The following is a 20,412-nucleotide window of genomic DNA, read 5'->3' on the forward strand; positions in this document are numbered from 1 at the left end:
TTTGGCATATTTGCCAGACATGGGGAGATGAGAGGCATAATTTGGACTTACACATGTGTAAGTGGCTCCAGTATCTATCATCATGGGTGTGCCTCTGTTCTCTATTTGAACCTGCAGCATAGGTTCTTGATTAGCTCTCGTGGATATCATTGAAAACTGACCCTCCTCTGTAGGATTCTCTGGGCATCCCTAATATCCCTGATTAGGCCCCACCCATGGGTTCAAAGGGCCCTGTGGTTGTCTCTGATTGTTTTGCCAACAATCACAATGTTCATAAACTAACTAAAACATTTTAAAGTTCATTTTAGGTTTAGTAACCTCTTTGCTAATTCTTTTACCCCTCTCTTCTATAATCCACTCCTACTATAAACTATTTTCCAAGGTAGGGCTATCCACTTCCCAGGGCAATAATTAATTAGTCATGACACTTAATACCTTGTATTAGAACCAATACTATAATGTCTGCAAATGTATTACTGGATAATACAGATGACTTAATGTCTTATTCCAGTATAGCGCCTCAAATATCACTATTATTGATAACCCACATTACCAAAACCATTCACTCTTGTCTTCCTATTTCCACATAATCTTTCATAACAGTTAAACTTTTCTGGGTTCCTTACTGCACCTTGCTCTGTCTCCCCTGTCCTTTCCAGGTCCTTTTCTTTTACCTAAGAGGGCAGAGTCTCCTTATCATCTTTCACCTCTAATTCTATCTTTATTTCCACAACTCCAAACACCAGGGGGTATTACCCCATACAGAGAAACTATAATTTCTAAAACCTCTGTCCTCCACGATCAAAAATGGCTGGAAATCGGTGGCAATAATTTTATCCAATGCAATATCAATTTGGTCTTGTTTTGCTACATAGACTTTGGCATAAACTGGTCCATAGAAGACTGCGTTGCTGTTGGTCGCGGTGTAGGCCTACTTGACTGGGTGGATACATCTCCACGTGTGGAGGTGCTGGCTCCACCACTTTCACTAGCAGGCTCGCTAGTTTCTCGAAATTCCGCTACAGCTAGCTTCACAGTTGGGTGCACAGTTCGCATATGCCGATGCAGGTTGTGCATATAACCGGCTTTATATGAGATTTTGTTTTGGCAAGTTCTACACTATGCTCTAACATGCTACTGTGCTTCCGACTCATTTTCCAGCTGTTGTTTTCACAGCTGTCCTTCCTCTCTCTCCTCGGCTGCTAAGTGTGTGACTGAGTGAGTTGGCTCAGTCCTCCTTCACTCATCTTTGGTTGACTCTGCGTGTCTGATCACAGTCAGAACGAATGTGTGCTTGAGCCTTTAGGTCTATATTATTTTATCGTTCTTTGAATTAGTTCATTCTACTCATTTAAATCTTTTGATTATTAATATCTTAATGTTTTTATATTTTTATAAATAGATTCGGCTCTTTGATATGTGAGCCAGCTCTTAGAGCCGACTCATCACTATTAACTAGATACATTAAACCAAATATATTACAGTAGATCTTTGCTCTAGCTTCGCATTCTACACTCTGTCTGCAGTGCACACATCTATCCATCGTAGAACACACCGGGGTAACGTTACCACCCACTGCCCAGTTTGCAAGCGTCTTCCAATTCATCATGGCGCCATCGTAGGAGAGCACACGGGGGTAACGTTACACTCCACTAACTACCCTGTTTGCAAGCGTCTTCCAATTCATCATGGCGGTGGGGGTAGTAATAGTTAGTTAGCCTGCACTCTCTGGTGCTTTTACTTCGACCAAAGAGAATGCACGGGAAATTGGACAAAGCTAACGTTATATACTACCTGCGTTTAAAACACAAAGGTCTAAGAACTGCAGCATGTTGAAAAAAATAGGCTAAAACGGAACACTGTGACATACCCTCCCCCTTGCCTTGGTTGCTAAAGCTAACGTTCACGTAGCTAGCTGACTGGCTAAAACTAACGTTAATTTAGCTAGCTGACTGGGCCAACGTCGTTCGCGGAAGTGGACAGTGAATGTTTTTGCGGGAAGCTTCAGGTGAGAAAATGTTTTTTTTTGCAACACAATTTGGTTAACCGAAGAAATTGAGTTATTCGGCCATAGTTAGCTAGACATGTAGCTAGCTAGCTATACTAGTTTAAAGGACATTTGGATTAGCTAGCATAGTACTAGTAAATAGCTACTAACGCTAGCTAAATATCGAGTTGAGTTTAATTTTGCTAAGCTAGCTAGCGTTACTTACTGTCTCATTAGATCCGCCAACGTCAATCTGATTAATCAGGCAATATACGCTAGCGTTTGTCTGATTAACCAGGCTGTAATACACAATTCGCGTTAATTGGTATACAAATAATAGTTTATTACACAGCCTGCTTAATCAGACTACGCTAACGTTAGCTCGCTAACGTTACCTCATAACATACAATTTATTATTCGCCGTCGTTGTGCAGTTTGGACCTTTTCATTACAGTAAAATAAGAATTCGTTTATTAATAGCTTACACTTAATACATATTTGAACTAATGAAAGGCGTTGTGTTGTTTTATCAACAACTGTGTAACAGTTCACGTGCCAAATGTGTTGATTTGTTGAGCACGCGCATATGCCATTGGCGATCTGTTGTTCAGTCAAATCGCTCAATGTTTACATTACAATGCCAATAATTAATATCTAAACAAATAATGAAAACATTTAACTGCAGGCTATGCTATGAGCTCTCAGAAAAGCGGAAGGAAATTGTCAATGTTTTGTCAACAGGACCAGATCACAGACCTTCTGTTGAAAACCTGAGAGCACCCATTAGAAAGGTGTCACAGTCTCCCAAGTGATGGAGAGTGGGGATGATGAGATGGAGATGACCGTGGGGGAGCTTCAGGGCTGGATACAGGAGGAGGTGGAGAATCAAGACTTGGTGAAACTCAGGCGGACCCAGCTGGCCCAGATGCAGAACCTAGTGCAGCGGAAGGAGAAGCAGGCCCTCTGCACCCGCACCCTTTTCAACACTGCCTGCGAGTGAGTGTTTTTCAGCCTGTTGGCTTAAGTGTTTAGCCTGGTCTCAGATCTGCTGTCATGTCGACTTTTTGTCAGTTTCTCATGCCATATAGAAATGTTTGGCTTGACCGTGAGCAGTGGCATTGGTAAGAGCACAAACAAGAGCACAAACAGATCTGGGATCAGCCTATAAGTGTTGTTTTCTTGGTCTGCAATGCTTGCATCTTATTTTTATTGCAGCTTATTGGATGACTGTCATTCATATTCCATTAACCCAGCTCAATGTAAGTTTTAGACTACTACATGATACTCTAGTTTTCCCTATACCCATCATGAGGTTGCTACAACCTAGCCTATGAATGAAAGTTTATAACGTAAGTGCACACGTCAGAGAGAAAGACAAATTGGAGTAATCAATGCGACAGTGACATTCAATACTGCCATGCACACTCTTTCCTACATCTAGCTGATCTAGGGTGTAATCATTTGTCCAAAAAGTTGCAAACGAGTTTCTATTGGAAAAATTCAGGTAGGTCTAAAAAATAAAAATAAAAAAATAGGTTCTGCAGATTGAATACTAGGGGTGTGTCGAGTACTCGGACAAAACAAGTATTGTAACGGTGTTGTAATTATCTGTGATCGGAATAATTAATTCACTCGCATTCAGTCACTCGTAACATGGCACAGGTTTCCCCTTCTCCAAACATCATGTATGAGTCAGAATCCGTAGCTAGTCGTTGTTGTTCAATACAGTGGGGGGGGAAAGTATTTGATCCCCTGCTGATTTTGTACGTTTGCCCACTGATAAAGAAAGGATCAGTCTATAATTTTAATGGTAGGTTTATTTGAACAGTGAGAGACAGAATAACAACAAAAATATCCAGAAAAACGCATGTTAAAAATTTTATAAATTGATTTGCATTTTAATGAGGGAAATAAGTATTTGACCCCCTCTCAATTAGAAAGATTTCTGGCTCCCAGGTGTCTTTTATACAGGTAACGAGCTGAGATTAGGAGTACACTCTTAAAGGGAGTGCTCCTAACCACAGCTTGTTACCTGTAAAAAAGACACCTGTCCACAGAAGCAATCAATCAATCAGATTCCAAACTCTCCACCATGGCCAAGACCAAAGAGCTCTCCAAGGATGTCAGGGACAAGATTGTAGACCTACACAAGGCTGGAATGGGCTACAAGACCATCGCCAAGCAGCTTGGTGAGAAGGTGACAAGATTTGGTGCGATTATTCGCAAATGGAAGAAACACAAAAGAACTGTCAATATCCCTCGGCCTGGGGCTCCATGCAAGATCTCACCTCGTGGAGTTGCAATGATCATGAGAACGGTGAGGAATCAGCCCAGAACTACACGGGAGGATCTTGTCAATGATCTCAAGACAGCTGGGACCATAGTCACCAAGAAAACAATTGGTAACACACTATGCCGTGAAGGACTGAAATCCTGCAGCGCCAGCAAGGTCCCCCTGCTCAAGAATACATATACATGCCCGTCTAAAGTTTGCCAAAGAACATCTGAATGATTCAGAGGACAACTGGGTGAAAGTGTTGTGGTCAGATGAGACCAAAATGGAGCTCTTTGGCATCAACTCAACTCGCCGTGTTTGGAGGAGGAGGAATGCTTACTATGACCCCAAGAACACCATCTCCACCGTCAAACATGGAGGTGGAAACATTATGCTTTGGGGGTGTTCTTCTGCTAAGGGGACAGGACAACTTCACCACATCAAAGGGACGATGGACAGGGCCATGTACCGTCAAATCTTGGGTGAGAACATCCTTCCCTCAGCCAGGGCATTGAAAATGGGTCGTGGATGGGTATTCCAGCATGACAATGACCCAAAACACACGGCCAAGGCAACAAAGGAGTTGCTCAAGAAGGAGCACATTAAGGTCCTGGAGTGGCCTAGCCAGTCTCCAGACCTTAATCCCATAGGAAATCTGTGGAGGGAGCTGAAGGTTCGAGTTGCCAAACGTCAGCCTCAACCTTAATGACTTGGAGAAGATCTGCAAAGAGGAGTGGGACAAAATCCCTCCTGAGATGTGTGCAAACCTAGTGGCCAACTACAAGAAACGTCTGACCTCTGTGATTGCCAACAAGGGTTTTGCCACCAAGCACTAAGTCATGTTTTGCAGAGGGGTCAAATACTTATTTCCCTCATTAAAATGCAAATCATTTTATAACATTTTTGATATGCGTTTTTCTGGATTTTTGTTGTTATTCTGTCTCTCACTGTTCAAATAAACCTACCATTTAAATTATAGACTGATCATTTCTTTGTAAGTGGGCAAACGTACAAAATCAGCAGGGGATCAAATACTTTTGTCCCCCACTGTATACCTATTTTCTGTCTACTTTGCTGGGGTTATATGGTTGATTTTGTCTGTCTCCTTGGCGTTGTTTAGTAGGCCTACTTTGTCTGTCTGTATAATTATTCCGTTGCTGACGACGTCTGTCATTATGCTGTGATCCAAGCCCATGCTTCCTTGCTATTATTTATTCTCGCCCAGGCATGTTTACAGAGCGACAGATCAAAATTACAAATTTAGATATTTTATTTTGGTTGTACAAATGTTGTGGCATAAGTGTCAGGAGAGAAGTTTTGCTCCTCTCGAAAGTGAAACAATATATGGGACAAGCGAATTAGCCAAGCTTCATCTAAATCTGTGTCGAATAAATTCAGGCAGTAGTAGACAGCAGTGCATTAGGGTATTTATTAGCCTATTTCAATTGCTAATTGAATAGGACTAAGTTAATAGCCTAATGTGCGTTTCACCTGCCAGGGTCGTTTACCTTTGAACAATGTGTGTGAATGAGTGAAGGAACATAGCGATGCGCTCTGAGTGATAGCGCGCTCTTAGTGATAGCGCACTTGAGGTATAGTCTTTAACGGCATTTGAAAGTGCACTTCCGGGTTTTCCGATCACAAGTAGATCCAATTATGAGTACCAACTGTGATCAAACTGATATGAGTGTGACGATCGGCACACCTCTAATGAATACATCCCTGATCACCCGCACACACAGTTCACTTTCATAGCAGCCACATACAAACTGCATCAACACTTTGCTCTGTTGAGGAAAACTCGTTACAGTGAACAGGCAGAACTTATTTATCACCAATGATAGTTTATTCAAGCACTTGCAGGGAAGATCACTCTCCGGATAAACCGGAGAGGAACTCCAAAAGTTTACAGAATCACACTTTCATTTATATACTTAATCTACACAGAGAGCTGTTTATCCCTCCAAAGGGGAGGCAAGCTTACATGAGGGATACAATTTCCCCATGCTGGGCGCTCCTTTTGGGCTCCCGAGTGGCGCAGCGGTCTAAGGCACTGCATCTCAGTGCAAGAGGCGTCACTACAGTCCCTGGTTCGAATCCAGGCTGTATCAAATCTGGCTGTGATTGGGAGTCCCATAGAGTGGCGCACAATTGGCCCAGTGTCGTCCGCGTTTGGCCGGGGTAGGCCATCATTGTAGGTAGGCCATCATTGTAAATAAGAATTTGTTCTTAACTGACTTGCCTAGTTAAATAAAGGTTAAATATTTATCTTTTTTAAAGGTATTTGGTTCTGCTTTCTTAAAGCATTGATAAAACAAGAACAGGTTCTCACCAGTTCTCACAGTCTATGGGTCTAAGGGGAGTGATAAGATCTTTAGAGCCTCAACAGATGGAACAAGAATTCAGCCTGTCTGGGTCTTTAGGAGCCAGTAATAAATCACTCCTTTGTGCGGTGTGTGAGGAGGGTACTGGACAGTTGTGGAAAATTACCAGTGACATAGTACTATAAAACCAAAAGCTTACCTTGACTCAGAGTTTGTGTTGGATAGCCTTAGCCAGCTAGCCAACATAAATATCATTCCTCTCTGTTTGAGTAGGCTAAATTAGCTAGCTGCATTAGCTAGTAAGTGAAAGAAAATATTAAATACATTATTTTGTTAAAACCTGTTAAACTATTGGCTAGTCAACTACTCACCACATTTTATGTACTGCAGTGCTAGCTAGCTGTAGAGTATGCTTTCAGTACAAGGTTCATTCTCTGATCATTTGATTGGGTGGACAACATATCAGTTTGTGCTGCAAGAGCTCTGATAGATTGGAGGACGTCCTCCGGATGTTGTTATAATTACTGTGTAAGTCTAAGGAAGGGGATGAGAACCATGAGCCTCCTAGGACTTCTATTGAAGTTAATGTACTCAGAGGAGGATGGAAAATAGTTGTCCTGCAGCTACACCATGATGCTACCCCAGAGAGGGCTGTTAAGGCCCAATTTCGTGGTTTCCAATTGGTAGTTTACAGTCTAGTCCCATCGCTGCAACTCCCGTACAGACTCGGGAAGGTCGAGAGCCGTGCGTCCTCCGAAACACAACCCAGCCAAGCTGCACTGCTTCTTGACGCAATGCCCGCTAAACCCGGGGAGCCAACCGCACCAATGTGTCAGAGGAAACACTGTAAACCTGGCGACCATGTCAGCGTGCATTGCGCCCGGCCCGCCACAGTAGTCGCTAGTGCGCGATGGCACAAGAACATCCCTGCCTGCCAAACCCTCCCCTAACCCGGACGATGCTGGGCCAATTGTGCGCCTCCCCATGGGTCTCCCGGTCGCGGCCGGCTGCGACAGAGCCTGGACTCGAACCAGGATCTCTAGTGGCACAGCTAGCACTGTGATGCAGTGCCTTAGACCACTGTGCCACTCGGGAGATAAAAGCGTTTTAATCAGTTATTTGATGACGTGAATATATTTAGTATAGTTTTATCTAAAAAGGATACCTTTTTAATATTTCACTTTTCATTTTTCAGAAATTCACTGAGTAGGATGATCCTCCCTTTCCTCCTCTGAGGAGCCTCCACTGCAGCATATACATGTGAGACTGTTGTCTGCAGCAGTGCTATTGGACTCGTGGCTGTGGATTTGTTGTGCACTGATTTGACTGACATTCCAAAGGCTGCTGTTTCCGAATTCTTCGATAGCTAAGGATCCGAAGCTTCTGTGCATGTGTCTCTACTTTATGCACAGTCTCTGCTCTACTCGTTCGGCTGCCCAGAGAACAGGCTACTCTGACAATTAAAATAAAAATAAAGTTAGGTCAAATCTAAATCAATGTCTGCAAGATCACATAATGATTGATTCTACACAGAACCGACTATAATAGCATAGTATAACATTACTGTAAAACAAACACAACCTCACTTCTCTCATGTGGATAACTCAACAGCGCTAAGCACTAGGCAAAATGTGCTTTGATTGAAACACAGGTATGCTACAGTTTGTTAAAACCCTCTGCTCTAAAATTAGCTCACTGTACATAATAATTCTAAACAATACTGTACTTCAAAACAACACTACATAACTCAGGAAGATCTAAATGCATATTCCCATGAAACTGATTTGAGATCAAATGGTTGGCACGCAGATGCTGCGTGGATGTTTCATCAGTAAAACATTAAGAATTATAATTCATGATTGAGTGAGAAATGTGAAGGCAGGATGACCATAAAAATATGTGCGTAGAGGTAAAGAAACGTGTGGCAGAATGTGGGGAAGAAGCTTCCAGGGAGGGTGGGAACAGGGCTGTTACCTTCGGGACCGCAACCTCCGCCTTGACTGTTTCTCCACAGGTCTGTGGTGGAGTGTGAGACCGTTATGAAGGCACTGTACAGCAAACTGGGCATGGAGTACAGAGACACAGACTCTGAAGATGAAGGAGTGGGCCAGCAAAGCGTCATTGAGATCGATGATGGGGAAGCTGACAGAAACGACAACACCATGGCCACAGACGGAGGTAAGAGATTGAGGGAGATGTTGTTTCAATGGGAACAGAGAGGGGATGGGATGTCTTTTGATGTGATCCTCAATCCCAATACGTTATGCTTTATTATTTCATCTCCGTTCTATCGTTTTCTCAGTTGCTGCTTCCGATTTGGCTCCTGGAGAAGTCCCAGCTACAGACAGTGACACAGAAAACGTGAGAACTTAGCCAGATAGGATGTAAATGCACACACACACACACACACTTCTACGTGTGTGGTCTCAGCCATGCTCCTGACATGCTTTTCTCTCATTCTTCCTTAGTACAATGACATGGCAGATGACATGGAAAGCATGCCATCCTCTCCAGCTGTGACCACCCCTTTTGTGACTGTAACTGTTGCTCCAAATGAAGCCTCAAACTCTAATGATACCCCAGCAACCCCCCTTGCTGAATCAGAGTCTGAACCACCAAGTCCACAAGAAGACAGCGGCGATGAGTATACTCCATCAAAATCCAAAAAGATCTCAACAAAACGTCCAGAGTCCAGCAAACGTGGACGGCCGAGAAAAGGTGAAAGGAAGAGAAGAGAATCTGTCCGAACCAAGCATCAACTTGTGTCTTACAGGGAAGACTCGCCTCCTGTCCCAACAAATCCTTCTGTGCCAACGAAACTACAAAAGCCCAAAGCAGGTGACTGTTCTGCTTCGACAAAACAGCAGAACTCAAGCAAAGGTGGTGCAGCTTCCCCACCAAAATTACAAGAGGCCAGCAAAAGTGTTTCCACCGCCCCATTAAAACAACAAGAGGCCAGAAAAGGTGACTTGTGCTTTGCATTTTGGACTTCAAATGTCTGACCTTGTTTTGCATTATCGGTCTTCTCTAAATTGCTTGCAACTTGATGTCAGTGATATATCTTTAATGAAAATCCTTAGTTCTCATGGTGGTCTTCTCGCTCTCTCTGACAGAAACGTCCACTCCATTTGTGGTGACCAGCGTGTCGCAGGCTCCGACCCATGCACCAAACCCTGCCACTCAGCCACCTCCCGGCCTCACAGAGGAGGAGATCAAGACTGATATGAAGGTCCTGGCTAGGAGGAGGACCAAGACCTGGCACTCAGGCAGGATTACAGAAATCAAACCATCAGGTAAGAACACACACAACCACTGATTTATTTCTATTCTCATTGTATTTGTTTGTAATGGTGTAGATATGTCCATTGTCTATGCTTGATGTGTTTTAATGTATGCACAGACCCGGAAACAAAATGTCCCCATGGGGACAATCTTTTTTTATCTCAAGTCACTGACATATCTAGTCATAATTCTATGCTTTTATATCAGTTCATGTCCTTTACAGAATTCTTTGTTTTCTCCATGCTCTCTATATCTCAACCATTGATGCTCCACAGAGAATGGAAGCAGGTATAAGGTGGACTTTAGCGAGAAGGGGAGGAGCATGCTGTCTGGACACCACATAGCCTTTGACCACACTGCTTCACTGGAGCGGCTGTACGTGGGCGTGCGCGTGGTGGCCAAGTTCAAGGACGCCGAGCAGTCCTGGTTCTACTCTGGCATTCTGGCTGAGCTCCCCAACCGAAAGAACCGCATGAGGTATGAGAGTGTGTGTGAGTAGGGCTGTGGCGTTCATCACATTTTGTCAGCCTTTTGAGTGTCATGCAAATAACTGCCGGTCTCACAGTAATTGAGCATTAACTAACATAAACACGTTTAGCATCACATGGCTTACACCATAACCTATAAGCCACTGATGTGGACCTTTGGAACATAAATCCATTTAATATAGCCTACATCCCTCAAACTCAACTCTGTACGTCGAAGGCAGTTCCTCTGCATTTTTTAATTGTTCCACTCTAATCAGGGACTGTGTGCATTTATCAGGTAGAACAGCCAGCGTAGCAGCCATATGTGATAATATTATGTGTGGTTGGATGATGTTAGATGTAAACATCATGCTGAATATGATCCATCAGTGTCTTAGTAAAGCTCTGTGGCGCTCCTTCTTGTGTTTCAGGTTCCTGGTCTTTTTTGATGACGGCACACCTTCCTATGTCGGTTTGCCGGATCTTCACATTGTTTGCAGACCACGTAAGAACAGCCTCAGACTTTAAAAAAACATTTCTCTCATATTTACTCAATACTTCTTGGCTCAATCTTGTTTGATCCTCCTACCAAATGTAGGATGTTTTATTCAGATCCAGCTGTAGTTGGGTGAATCCACCTGTGCAACAAGATATTCCAAAGTAATTTGAGTTATCCATTTTTCAATTAATTGGCTTGTACGGAGCAGCAAAACTCGTACTCGGTTGTTGTCATGCTACAAGTTTAATCTGCAATGCAGGTGTTGGTGAGATTCTTGCAGAAAAGCACACAGACTCACACAAGCTAAGCCTCCTGTCTCTCTCTATCGACTGCAGTGCCGGAGGTGTGGGAGGACATAGAGGATGAGGCCAACAGGGAGTTCATCAAGGATTACATCAAGGTGTATCCCAACCCGCCCATGGCCCAGTACAGACCAGGCCAGCCCATCAACGTGGAGTTTGAGGGGATCCAGAGGAGGACAGAAGTAGAGCAGATTGACTGCAGCTTGTTGTGCGTTGTCTTCAAGGTGAGAAGCTACAACTGCTTAATCCGTAACCATGAATTAAGTTGATAGTGATTGACTTGCAGTATATTGTGCCTGGTGTTCTGGATATGCTGACCTAACTAAAGTCTAATTATTCACTGACACACATAATGCCAAGCCTTTTTGCCTGTATGTCTCACTGTGTGGTAAAGTATGTGTGTTGTCCTCAGGATGACGAACATAAGGAATGGGTGTACCGAGGCTCTTTACGTCTGGAGCACATGGCCAATATGAAGAAACGTGTTGAGGAGGCAAAGGATAAACCAACAGTGACACGACCCAACAGTGGTAAGTGTCTGTCTTATCTCCTTTTTACTCTGTGCCCTGTGGGTAAATAATACACATCTACAGCCTTGTGTTTGTCTGAATGAACATCTACGTCAGTCGTCTGGACAATGTGTTTATTTAGCGAGCACACTCTTTGTCCATCACCCAGGGGGAGCAGTTTCAACTACTACTACAATCCACCAGACTAGCACGGCTGCTGCCAACAAACCTCACGTCAGCCCCTCGTCAACAGTAATACCAGCGCAGGTCACTTCCAACAATGTCAGCCAGGGCCAGCCAGCTGCTGGTAAACAGTCAGCATCCGTAGGGTGAGTAGAATTTATGTCTGTGTTTATACTGTTTCTGTACTCTTTTCAAAAGTGCGTCTTGCAAGAATTTCTTGAATATGTATTTCCTGCATACATTATTATTCAATTTTATTAGGGTGGCAGGTAGCCTAGCGGTTAGAGCAGGGGTGGGCAATTCCAGTCCTCGAGGGCCTGATTGGTGTCATAGTTTTACCCCAGCTAACACACCTGACTCCAATAATCACCTAATCATGATCTTCAGTTTAGAATGCAATTTGATTAACCAGCTGTGTTTGATAGGGGATGGAGAAAAAGTGTGACACCAATCAGGACCTCGAGGACTGGAGTTGCCCACACCTGGGTTAGAACGTTGGGCCAGTAACCCATGTGGCGGAAGAATCAGAATTAGTTGTGTAACATAGATAATTCAGATGTCTTATCAGCATAATATGCTTATATGATACTTGTTATTAGAATGTATCCCTTCGGACTCTGGTGTTGGCAGTTGCACTTCTTCCCTCAGCTGGGGCTCAGTCACCTGGGGCCCAGAGAGGGGAGAGGTCAGGCTTGTCTTTCACATGTCCCTGGTGCTATGCAGAATATCAGAAAGGGAAGAGGGCAGGAGGGAACATTGTCTTCATATGTGAATGTGTCTACCAATTCTTAAACCATGTGAAGGATGGTGTGATTAATGGGGAACCAATTACTTGTCTCCACAATGTCTGTGCACCAGTCACTCCCTCCTTTGGCATTGGGGGATGTGTGTGGTACTGTCTGGAACCATTGTATGTCATCTTTGATGTTGCACTTATCCTGGGATAGTGTATTGGGCTGACTAGAGACTCACTCCCCTCAGTGAGCTTGTCCAGGAGTGGGGTCAAGAAGGGGTTTTACTTGAGATGGGAGTATCTAGAGTTGACAATTGATTTATGCCATTGGATGAGTTGGTGTTTTTGTGCTATGAGTACCAGGAACGAGATTGGAACCTCGTCTTAGGGACCAAACTGAACTATAATTTTTAGCGAATGCTATTTGGCTACGGGATACTCCTTTCTCATTTAAAGTCTCACCTTGTGACTCGTTCAAAACTTCTGTGGTTTGTTATGTCGACTAGGGGTTGGATCTTGACTATAAAAGACCTTTGTACTTCTGTCTCGCCGCTTTCAACGAATCATCAGAGACGGTGATTCGTTGACCAGCCATTGCTATTGCAAAGCTCTCACGATTAAAGATTTAGTTTAGGTATGACTCTGACTTGTGTGATAAGTTTCTCTCCTCATTTGATAGTAAAGAAATGAACCACCACACCCAAAAGCTTGCTAGTTCAAATCCCTGAGCCAACTAGGTGAACAATCTGTCGATCTGCCCTTGAACAAGGCTACCAACTCTAATTGCTCCAGGGTCGCCGTCAATAATGGCTGATCCCTGGCTGTGCACTCTCCAAGGGTGTCTCAAGGGGAGTAGGATATTCAAAAATCACATTTCCATTTCACGCCACACGCTTGTATGGGTTACAGACAGGGCCAATATAAAAGTACCCCTTATTTAACCTTTGGATCCTTGTTTCAGGCTGTCAACCTTTCCTCCCTCGTTCATTCTCCCTCAAACCCATGTTATCTTCTCCCTGGTCACGTCAGGAGGCCCTTTGTCCAGAATCGTACGACCGACAAGGAGTCGTCTGTCATCACAGCTAAAGGTTCGGTCACCTTCACCCCCCACCGTTGCTGCCCCGCCTGCCTGAACTGCATCCGGTCAAAGGTCGAGGCCAAGCACCGTGGACGCAACCCGCTGCTCATCCCCCTGCTCTGCGAGTTCCGCCGCATGAAGGGCCGCCACCGGGTCAATAACAAGGTGGGTGTAGGGTGAAGTTGCCTCTAGATGCTGATCATGGGTTAGTTGGGCATTTTCCCCTCTAATGGTTTAGGTTAGGATTGGGGAGGTGAAGCTGATCCTAGGGGAAACTTCACCCCTGGTCAATAACAAGGTGAGCACCTAGCTAACTGGACTGTCTGGAACATCATACTTCATGATACAGAACTCTGCCATTTCCTATAGTGATTACTCAGCTCCAGGGGTGCTAGGTCGTGCCTGATGCTGTGCTCTTCTTAACTGGAGAATTTGGAGCAGAGCAATTGATACATTTCCATAGAAACAGATGAAAAAGAATGTATAATTCTGTTGTCATCCAAGATTCATACCTGTAGTTATTCAAAACTCTGGTATGGTTATGCTCTCTCTTTGGGTTTTCTCACCTCCTTCCTCCTCCGGCCCTCTGTCTTTCTCAGACGTATTTCCACATATTTTACCGGTCGCCGTGTGGCCTCAGCCTGAGCAACATGACTGCGGTGCAGGACTACCTTCAACAGACACGCTGTGACTTCCTCTTCCTGGACATGTTCTGCCTGGACCCCTTTGTGTCTGTGACCACCACCCACCAGCCCCGGCCCTACAAGATCAACATCCCAGACCTGACGCTGGGCAGAGAGAACCAGCCGCTGTCCTGCATCAACGAGCTCAACAACATCCGGCCACACTCGGTGATCTACAACAAGCAGCGTGTCGCAGCCAGTGGGGTCTCCATCAACACCAGCTCAGACTTTCTGATGGGCTGCGACTGCACCGACGGCTGCAGGGACAGGTGTGTGTCACAGGGGTTAACATTCTCCGTCACTGCAACGTATTTCCTTAACCTTTTTTTAAAGGACTGGACAAGCAGTTTAATACATGTACAAAATATTCCTCTTTCCCTAAAAGCATGATGGTCATTATTTTTTGTTTTACATGAAAGGGGAGGTTAACTTGGCCCCGCAGACAATCGATCTAACATCAACTTAAGTTTCAGTCATGGTATTTTTTTGTGGTTGCTTTAACCCCTGGTGTGTCATCATGGTGCCATGTTTTTGATACTCCTTGATTTCTGTCATGCAGAGTATGTACCAAGAGGTGAAGGTAGTAGCCAATGAAGAGGGGTGTAATTCCCTAATGTGGCACATCAAAAAAAAATAAAAGACGTCAAATTACAGCTCATCTATATCCATTCACCCAATGGTGATGTCTTATTCGGATTATATTCAGGGGTATTTTGGGTATGTAGAGGTTGTTTTGACATATGTATTTATGGACATGTGTATTGTGTTGTTGTAGGTCAGCATGCTCCTGTCACCAGCTGACCATCCAGGCCACAGCCCTGTTGCCAGCGGGCCCTGAGGACGTCAACGCTGGCTACACACACAAGAGGCTGGAGAAACGCCTCTCCACAGGGTGAGGCTGTTAATTGACAGATGGAAATGATCCATCAATCGCAATATCCATTTGACTGTTGGTCTCAGTTTTCTCCTTCTCAGCTCTTTCTCTGCATTTGTTATTTGTGACATGCTTTGATAGCAATGTCTGAAAAGCCCTTATTATTATTATTTCTATATTAACCACCTCCCTATGTCTGCAGTATATATGAGTGCAATGCACTGTGCCGCTGTGACCCACGGGTGTGCTCTAACCGGGTGGTGCAGCATGGCCTTCAGCTGCGGCTACAGCTCTTCATGACTGTGGGGAAGAGCTGGGGAATCCGCTGCCTGGATGACATTGCCAAGGGCACCTTCATCTGCACCTACACTGGTGAGTGAGCTAGGAATCTAATCTACCGTAATATCCGGACTATAAGCCGCAACTTTTTTCCCAGGCTTTGAACCTCGCGGCTTAAACAATGACGCGGCTAATATATGGATTTTTCCCGCTTTCACATTTTTTTTTTTTCAAAAAAACACATTCTGTGACTTGCTCCGTTTTTTGCTGGCATGAAGCTTTCATTAGACCAATGAAATTGCCGAACGGGTTACGGTCAAACATCTTTTTTGTTTACTGTTTAGATTAAATCGAGCGCTCTCAAACTTCCCATCATTCTGATTATGGTAGTAATTTTGTCACCCTGATTCCTGGGGGCACAACAAAGTATTTGCAGCCACTCGACATCAGTGTAAATCGTGCATTTAAGGTGGCGCTCCGTGTTCAGCGGGAGGCTTGGATGACAAGTGGGGAGAAATCCTTCACTAAAACGGGCCGCATGCGAAGAGCAATTTATGGTCAAGTCTGCCAGTGGGTCCTGACAGCGTGGAGCATTGTCAAAAAATCCACTATCATCAACGGGTTTCGAAAGGCTGGACTGCTGCGTGTTGAAGAGGGCTCAGCGGGGGATTTGCCTCCAGATGAAAGTGACGAGAGCGACAATGAAAACGATCCAATATCGGATGAAGCAATTCTGAGGCTATTCAACTCCGACACCGAAGGAGATAATTTCAGTGCACAGGAGGAGGAAGATAGTGATCAATGACTTTCTTGGTAGGCTACTGTTTACTGCTAATTTTTTGTTACAAGCCGTGTTTCGTTAAAGCCTGTGTAAAGTTAATTTGTTTCAATGTACGGGTAGGCACCTGCGGCTTATAGGCATGTGCGGCTTATTTATGTTCAAAATAAAATATTTATTTTTTAATTCAGTGGGTGCGGCTTATATTCAGGTGCGCTTAATAGTCCGGAAATTACGGTAACCTAATTTAACCCAACACAGACAGACTGCTGTTAAGTATGATTTCTGTTAATTACATACTAGAGCTGACCCCTTTAGTCGACTGGTCAATTGTTTGGTCGATAGGCTGTAAGTTAACCAGCATATTGGTGTTGAGAACAATGCAGTGGAGACAGCAGCAGAATGACGAGATGAGAAAACAGCCCTTGCCTTAATTGTCTTAAGTGTGAAGAGGAAACCGCAACTTAATTAGGTCTATAGTCAGTTAGGTCTATAATCAATAGCCTAACTGTTATATGTGCCTGGCTTTATAAATCATCAATATATCTACAGAAATAAGGCAGATCCTGCTTCTGTTGCCTGTTTTTGTTTAATAGACTACTGATTCTGTGAGCACCAAGCCTCATGCAACAAAATGTCAAGTAAACGATTTCACAAATTGATAAAAAAAGTTTTTAATCTTTGTTTTGCTGTAATAAAGACTTTACACTTTATTTCGTTAGCACAGGCTCTCTGGTATTATTTATAATTTATTTAGTGTTTACACCAAATTGTCCCAAAAATAATATTTATAATAATAGCGCTCCTTTTTCTTGATCTCCTTGTTGCTATTATAATAATAGTAATAATGTTATTAACATTAGTAGGCTTAGTATTGCCACCGTCAATAACCACCATCGAGCTGTAGGCCTAAAAGCACATCCTGTTTAGAAAACAAACTGATTCGATAAATTGAACGAAGTGCTGCGCGTAAGGGATATATGAATCGCCTACAAGTAGCCTATCAACTTTCACAGTGAATGCTTTTGTTTATGTTTTGTGCGTATGAATTGAAAATTGCCAAATGCATCAGTAAAAAAAAATATTGAGCCTATTTAATGAAACCCTTGCTGTTAATAGATGGCAAAGCAGCAGCATACAACTGACCTAAAAGTTTGGAAATGAAAAGTTAACTTTCTCATCCATAGCCTTAAAATGCATCTCAAGTGCAATTGCACTGTTTAGCTGACTCTGAAAGCTTGAGGGCATTTAGGACGTACTGCAGATCACTAAAATATCCTAATGATTATGGTCACACTTTCTCAATTCAAATATTATGGCGACACTAAAGGAAATATGGTTTAGGAACTTGGGAACCAAGCTCGAGTTATCAGTGTGGCCTAATCACCTGGACATGTTGAAATACTGCATCTTCACGCCGAGAATAAAAACCTCTAGGTTTCCGTCATAACGCAATTCATTGGAAAAAAAGAGAATTACTGGGGCCTGTTTGGAGAAAAAAAATAAATAAATCCCGTCCGAATCGTTATCTGGAATAACGGACATTCTAGTAATACTAATCCCGCGTGAATAGGACTTTGGTCACGTGCATGCGATGCATACATGTGTCATCTAAAGAGAGCAAGGGTTGAGGGAGAATAGGTCATGTTTTTCCTAATCAAATGAGGGATTTTGGAACTTTTCAGTCAGAAATGTTTAATTATCAGACCGTGCGATAAACACTTTGATGTTCTGTGGTGGTCGCTACAGCAGGGAGGAGAGGGACCACGGGTGCTAGTCAGTCACACACTGTCTTTTTTTTACACAGTTCAGCAAGTCTGAGCCAGGCGGCACAATCAAATCAATTGCTGTCGGACTCCCGCTAGTAATTTGTGTCTTAATTATTTCATCAAACAGTTCGCCTAAAGCGTCAGACAAGCTCAGTGCATATAGTTGATTTGATTCAAACGCATAGGCTGTCTATATGGAAAAAACATGTTTAAACATTTCTACCAATCAATTGGTCAAAAGAACAGACGGCTCTTGGTCGACCAAGATCTGTTTTTGTCGGGGACAGCCCTATTACATACACTATTAGTCTTATTCTGCAATATATATCATTTTTGTGCTCAATACAAGCCCTCTAGCAGTGTTGCCCTCTTCTTCTCTCCTTCTACTATTGTAATGTCATTCTTCCTGTTATATTCCACACAATGCTCACAACTTTTTCCTTTGTCATCTCTCCCCTTAGGGATAATCATGAACAAGAAGAGTTTGAGCACAGAGGGAAACATGTACATGGTCAACCTGAACCACATAGAGGGAGCTGAGAGCAAGGAGGGTTACGAGAGTGAGGCCCACTGCTCTGACAATGAGTCAGGTACAGACATGCAGAGCCTGGCCTCACCTGCAGCCATAGCATCAGATCTACCCTATCTGTGTATTATGTTTATATGAATGTGAAAAAGATATACTGGGTTTCCATGTCGATTCATTAACTGTAAATGCACATACCCAGTGGGGACACAGAGATCAGGGAGTGCAAAGAGAAACAAGAGAACTGATCTCTGTAATGTTGCGGCCTCTGTTCTCCATCAGGTTCAGAAGAAGAGCCCATAGAAGAAGACAACAGTGAACATGATGATGACTGTGATGAAGGTGGTGGTGAGGGGGAAGAGGGAAACCACGACAAAGAGCCGCTATGTATGAAGAACTCGTATGATGAAGAAGAACCCAGTGACTATGAGGACAGTTATGAGGACAAGGATTACGATGTCAGTGAAGATGATGGCGGCTCTGATGATGACTTCAGGCACAACGTCTCCTCTATGGAGAGGAGCTACGTCACCCGTAGGCATGCCAAAATACTACAGGAGGGTAAGAGGAAACGGTATATACAGAAAAGTATACTGAGAGAAAAAACAAACATGGAGGGAAACTAAAAAGGTTAGAGGTTCAGTAGAGGATTCATTCTTATTTGGTTTGATAAATGTTGGTTTCTCAAAATACTGTAGGAAGGTAGAGGAAAGTAAAGCACAGACAAATCTAGACACAGACATCTTTATGAACTCCACTATTTTGGGATTTTTTTTGTTCCCGGACTAATCAAATGACACTTCTCTCATAGACCCAGCGAAGAAATCGGGCTCTGACGCCAAATCTTCTGACCAGCAGGATGGTACAGCAGAGGGAAATGACAAGGAGGCCTCAAACGCCACTAGGCATTTCTTTGATGGGGAGGAGTCATGCTACGTCATCGACGCAAAGCTTGAGGGGAATGTGGGTCGTTACCTCAATGTGAGTCATGAGGAATATTCAGAGGGTATCGTGTGTTGGATAGTATGCCCTGACTGTATTTTACTTATATCCATACTTCTCAGAGATCTGCCAACTATACATCTTATGCTGTTTTTCTCTCTACAGCATAGCTGCCAACCAAACCTGTTTGCGCAGAATGTTTTTGTGGACACACATGACCTTCGATTCCCCTGGGTGGCCTTCTTTGCCAGCAAGTTAGTGACCTTCTCTTATGATATTATCTATTGCTTGTGCTAATGGTTGGTCTTTTGAGAGTCCAAGCCAGCATTAATATGGGTTCTGCTCATGCCTTTGGCTCTATAATAAATGCCCATGCCCAGGTGGACTAAAGCATGTGTATTATAATATGCACTTCAGTATATTCATCAAATTGTCTTTTTATTTTTCAGGCGCATTAGAGCTGGTACAGAGCTGGCGTGGGATTATAAATGTGAGCTTGGTGTGAAAAGGTCCTCAAGAGTCCTTAATTGTCGTTGTGATCCAGAGTGCAGGGAAAAGTTATGAAAGCCCATACTACTACTTCCAGCTTGACCGCTGCAGTAAATGTATGAATATACTGTAATAGGTAGTCTTAACCTTTTTTCAATAAAAAAAAATGAACGTTTTTGTATTTTAATCATGCACTGAGTTTTTTTTGTTCATATTACAATTCTTAAATTGTGCTTTAATAAATTCAAGTATTTAAATGTCCTTTATAGCATTCCTAATTTATTCTGCCAGAATATTTCTAAACTATATTCACATGTTGAAGTTATTTCTGAAGAACTTTAAGGTATTAAACATTAAAGGCACTAGCTCGCACCTGAAGAAGGATCTCGCCAAAGACAGAACAGTAGCTCTGTGGTCTGGCTGCGGTTGGAAG

The 20,412-nt window shown here is 43.4% G+C and overlaps 1 protein-coding gene across 2 annotated transcripts; it reads left to right on the plus strand.

Moving 5' to 3' along the window:
• The first annotated feature begins 1,513 nt into the window (after positions 1-1,513).
• Positions 1,514-20,240, plus strand: LOC106588190 (histone-lysine N-methyltransferase SETDB1-B). Of its 2 annotated transcripts, none has more exons than XM_014176932.3 (20): positions 1,514-1,636; positions 2,729-2,983; positions 8,601-8,764; positions 8,889-8,947; positions 9,055-9,550; positions 9,700-9,879; positions 10,144-10,345; positions 10,767-10,840; positions 11,170-11,360; positions 11,549-11,666; positions 11,815-11,974; positions 13,591-13,804; positions 14,239-14,591; positions 15,098-15,214; positions 15,399-15,568; positions 18,484-18,612; positions 18,831-19,109; positions 19,360-19,529; positions 19,656-19,744; positions 19,940-20,240. In XM_014176932.3, exons 2-20 carry the CDS (start codon positions 2,799-2,801, stop codon positions 20,052-20,054), a joined length of 3,465 nt encoding a protein of 1,154 aa, XP_014032407.1. In that variant the 5' UTR covers positions 1,514-1,636; positions 2,729-2,798; the 3' UTR covers positions 20,055-20,240. The 2 variants fall into 2 exon arrangements, with proteins under 2 accessions (XP_014032407.1, XP_014032406.1); XM_014176931.3 differs by lacking the exon at positions 1,514-1,636 and adding an exon at positions 1,644-2,008.
• Positions 20,241-20,412: the final 172 nt, after the last annotated feature.

The sequence above is a fragment of the Salmo salar genome, chromosome 27 (assembly GCF_965601325.2).
Source record: "Salmo salar chromosome 27, fSalSal1, whole genome shotgun sequence".
Taxonomy (NCBI): Eukaryota; Metazoa; Chordata; class Actinopteri; order Salmoniformes; family Salmonidae; genus Salmo; species Salmo salar.

What these genes read in the sequence shown, in the direction of transcription:
- LOC106588190 (XM_014176932.3), top strand. Translation starts at nt 2,799, where the DNA reads ATGGAGAGTGGGGATGATGAGATGGAGATGACCGTGGGGGAGCTTCAG. An exon ending in GCCACCGGGTCAATAACAAG is followed by an intron (nt 13,805 to 14,238) that starts GTGGGTGTAGGG and finishes TGTCTTTCTCAG; the next exon opens with ACGTATTTCCACATATTTTA. An exon ending in ATGTGGGTCGTTACCTCAAT is followed by an intron (nt 19,530 to 19,655) that starts GTGAGTCATGAG and finishes TTCTCTCTACAG; the next exon opens with CATAGCTGCCAACCAAACCT.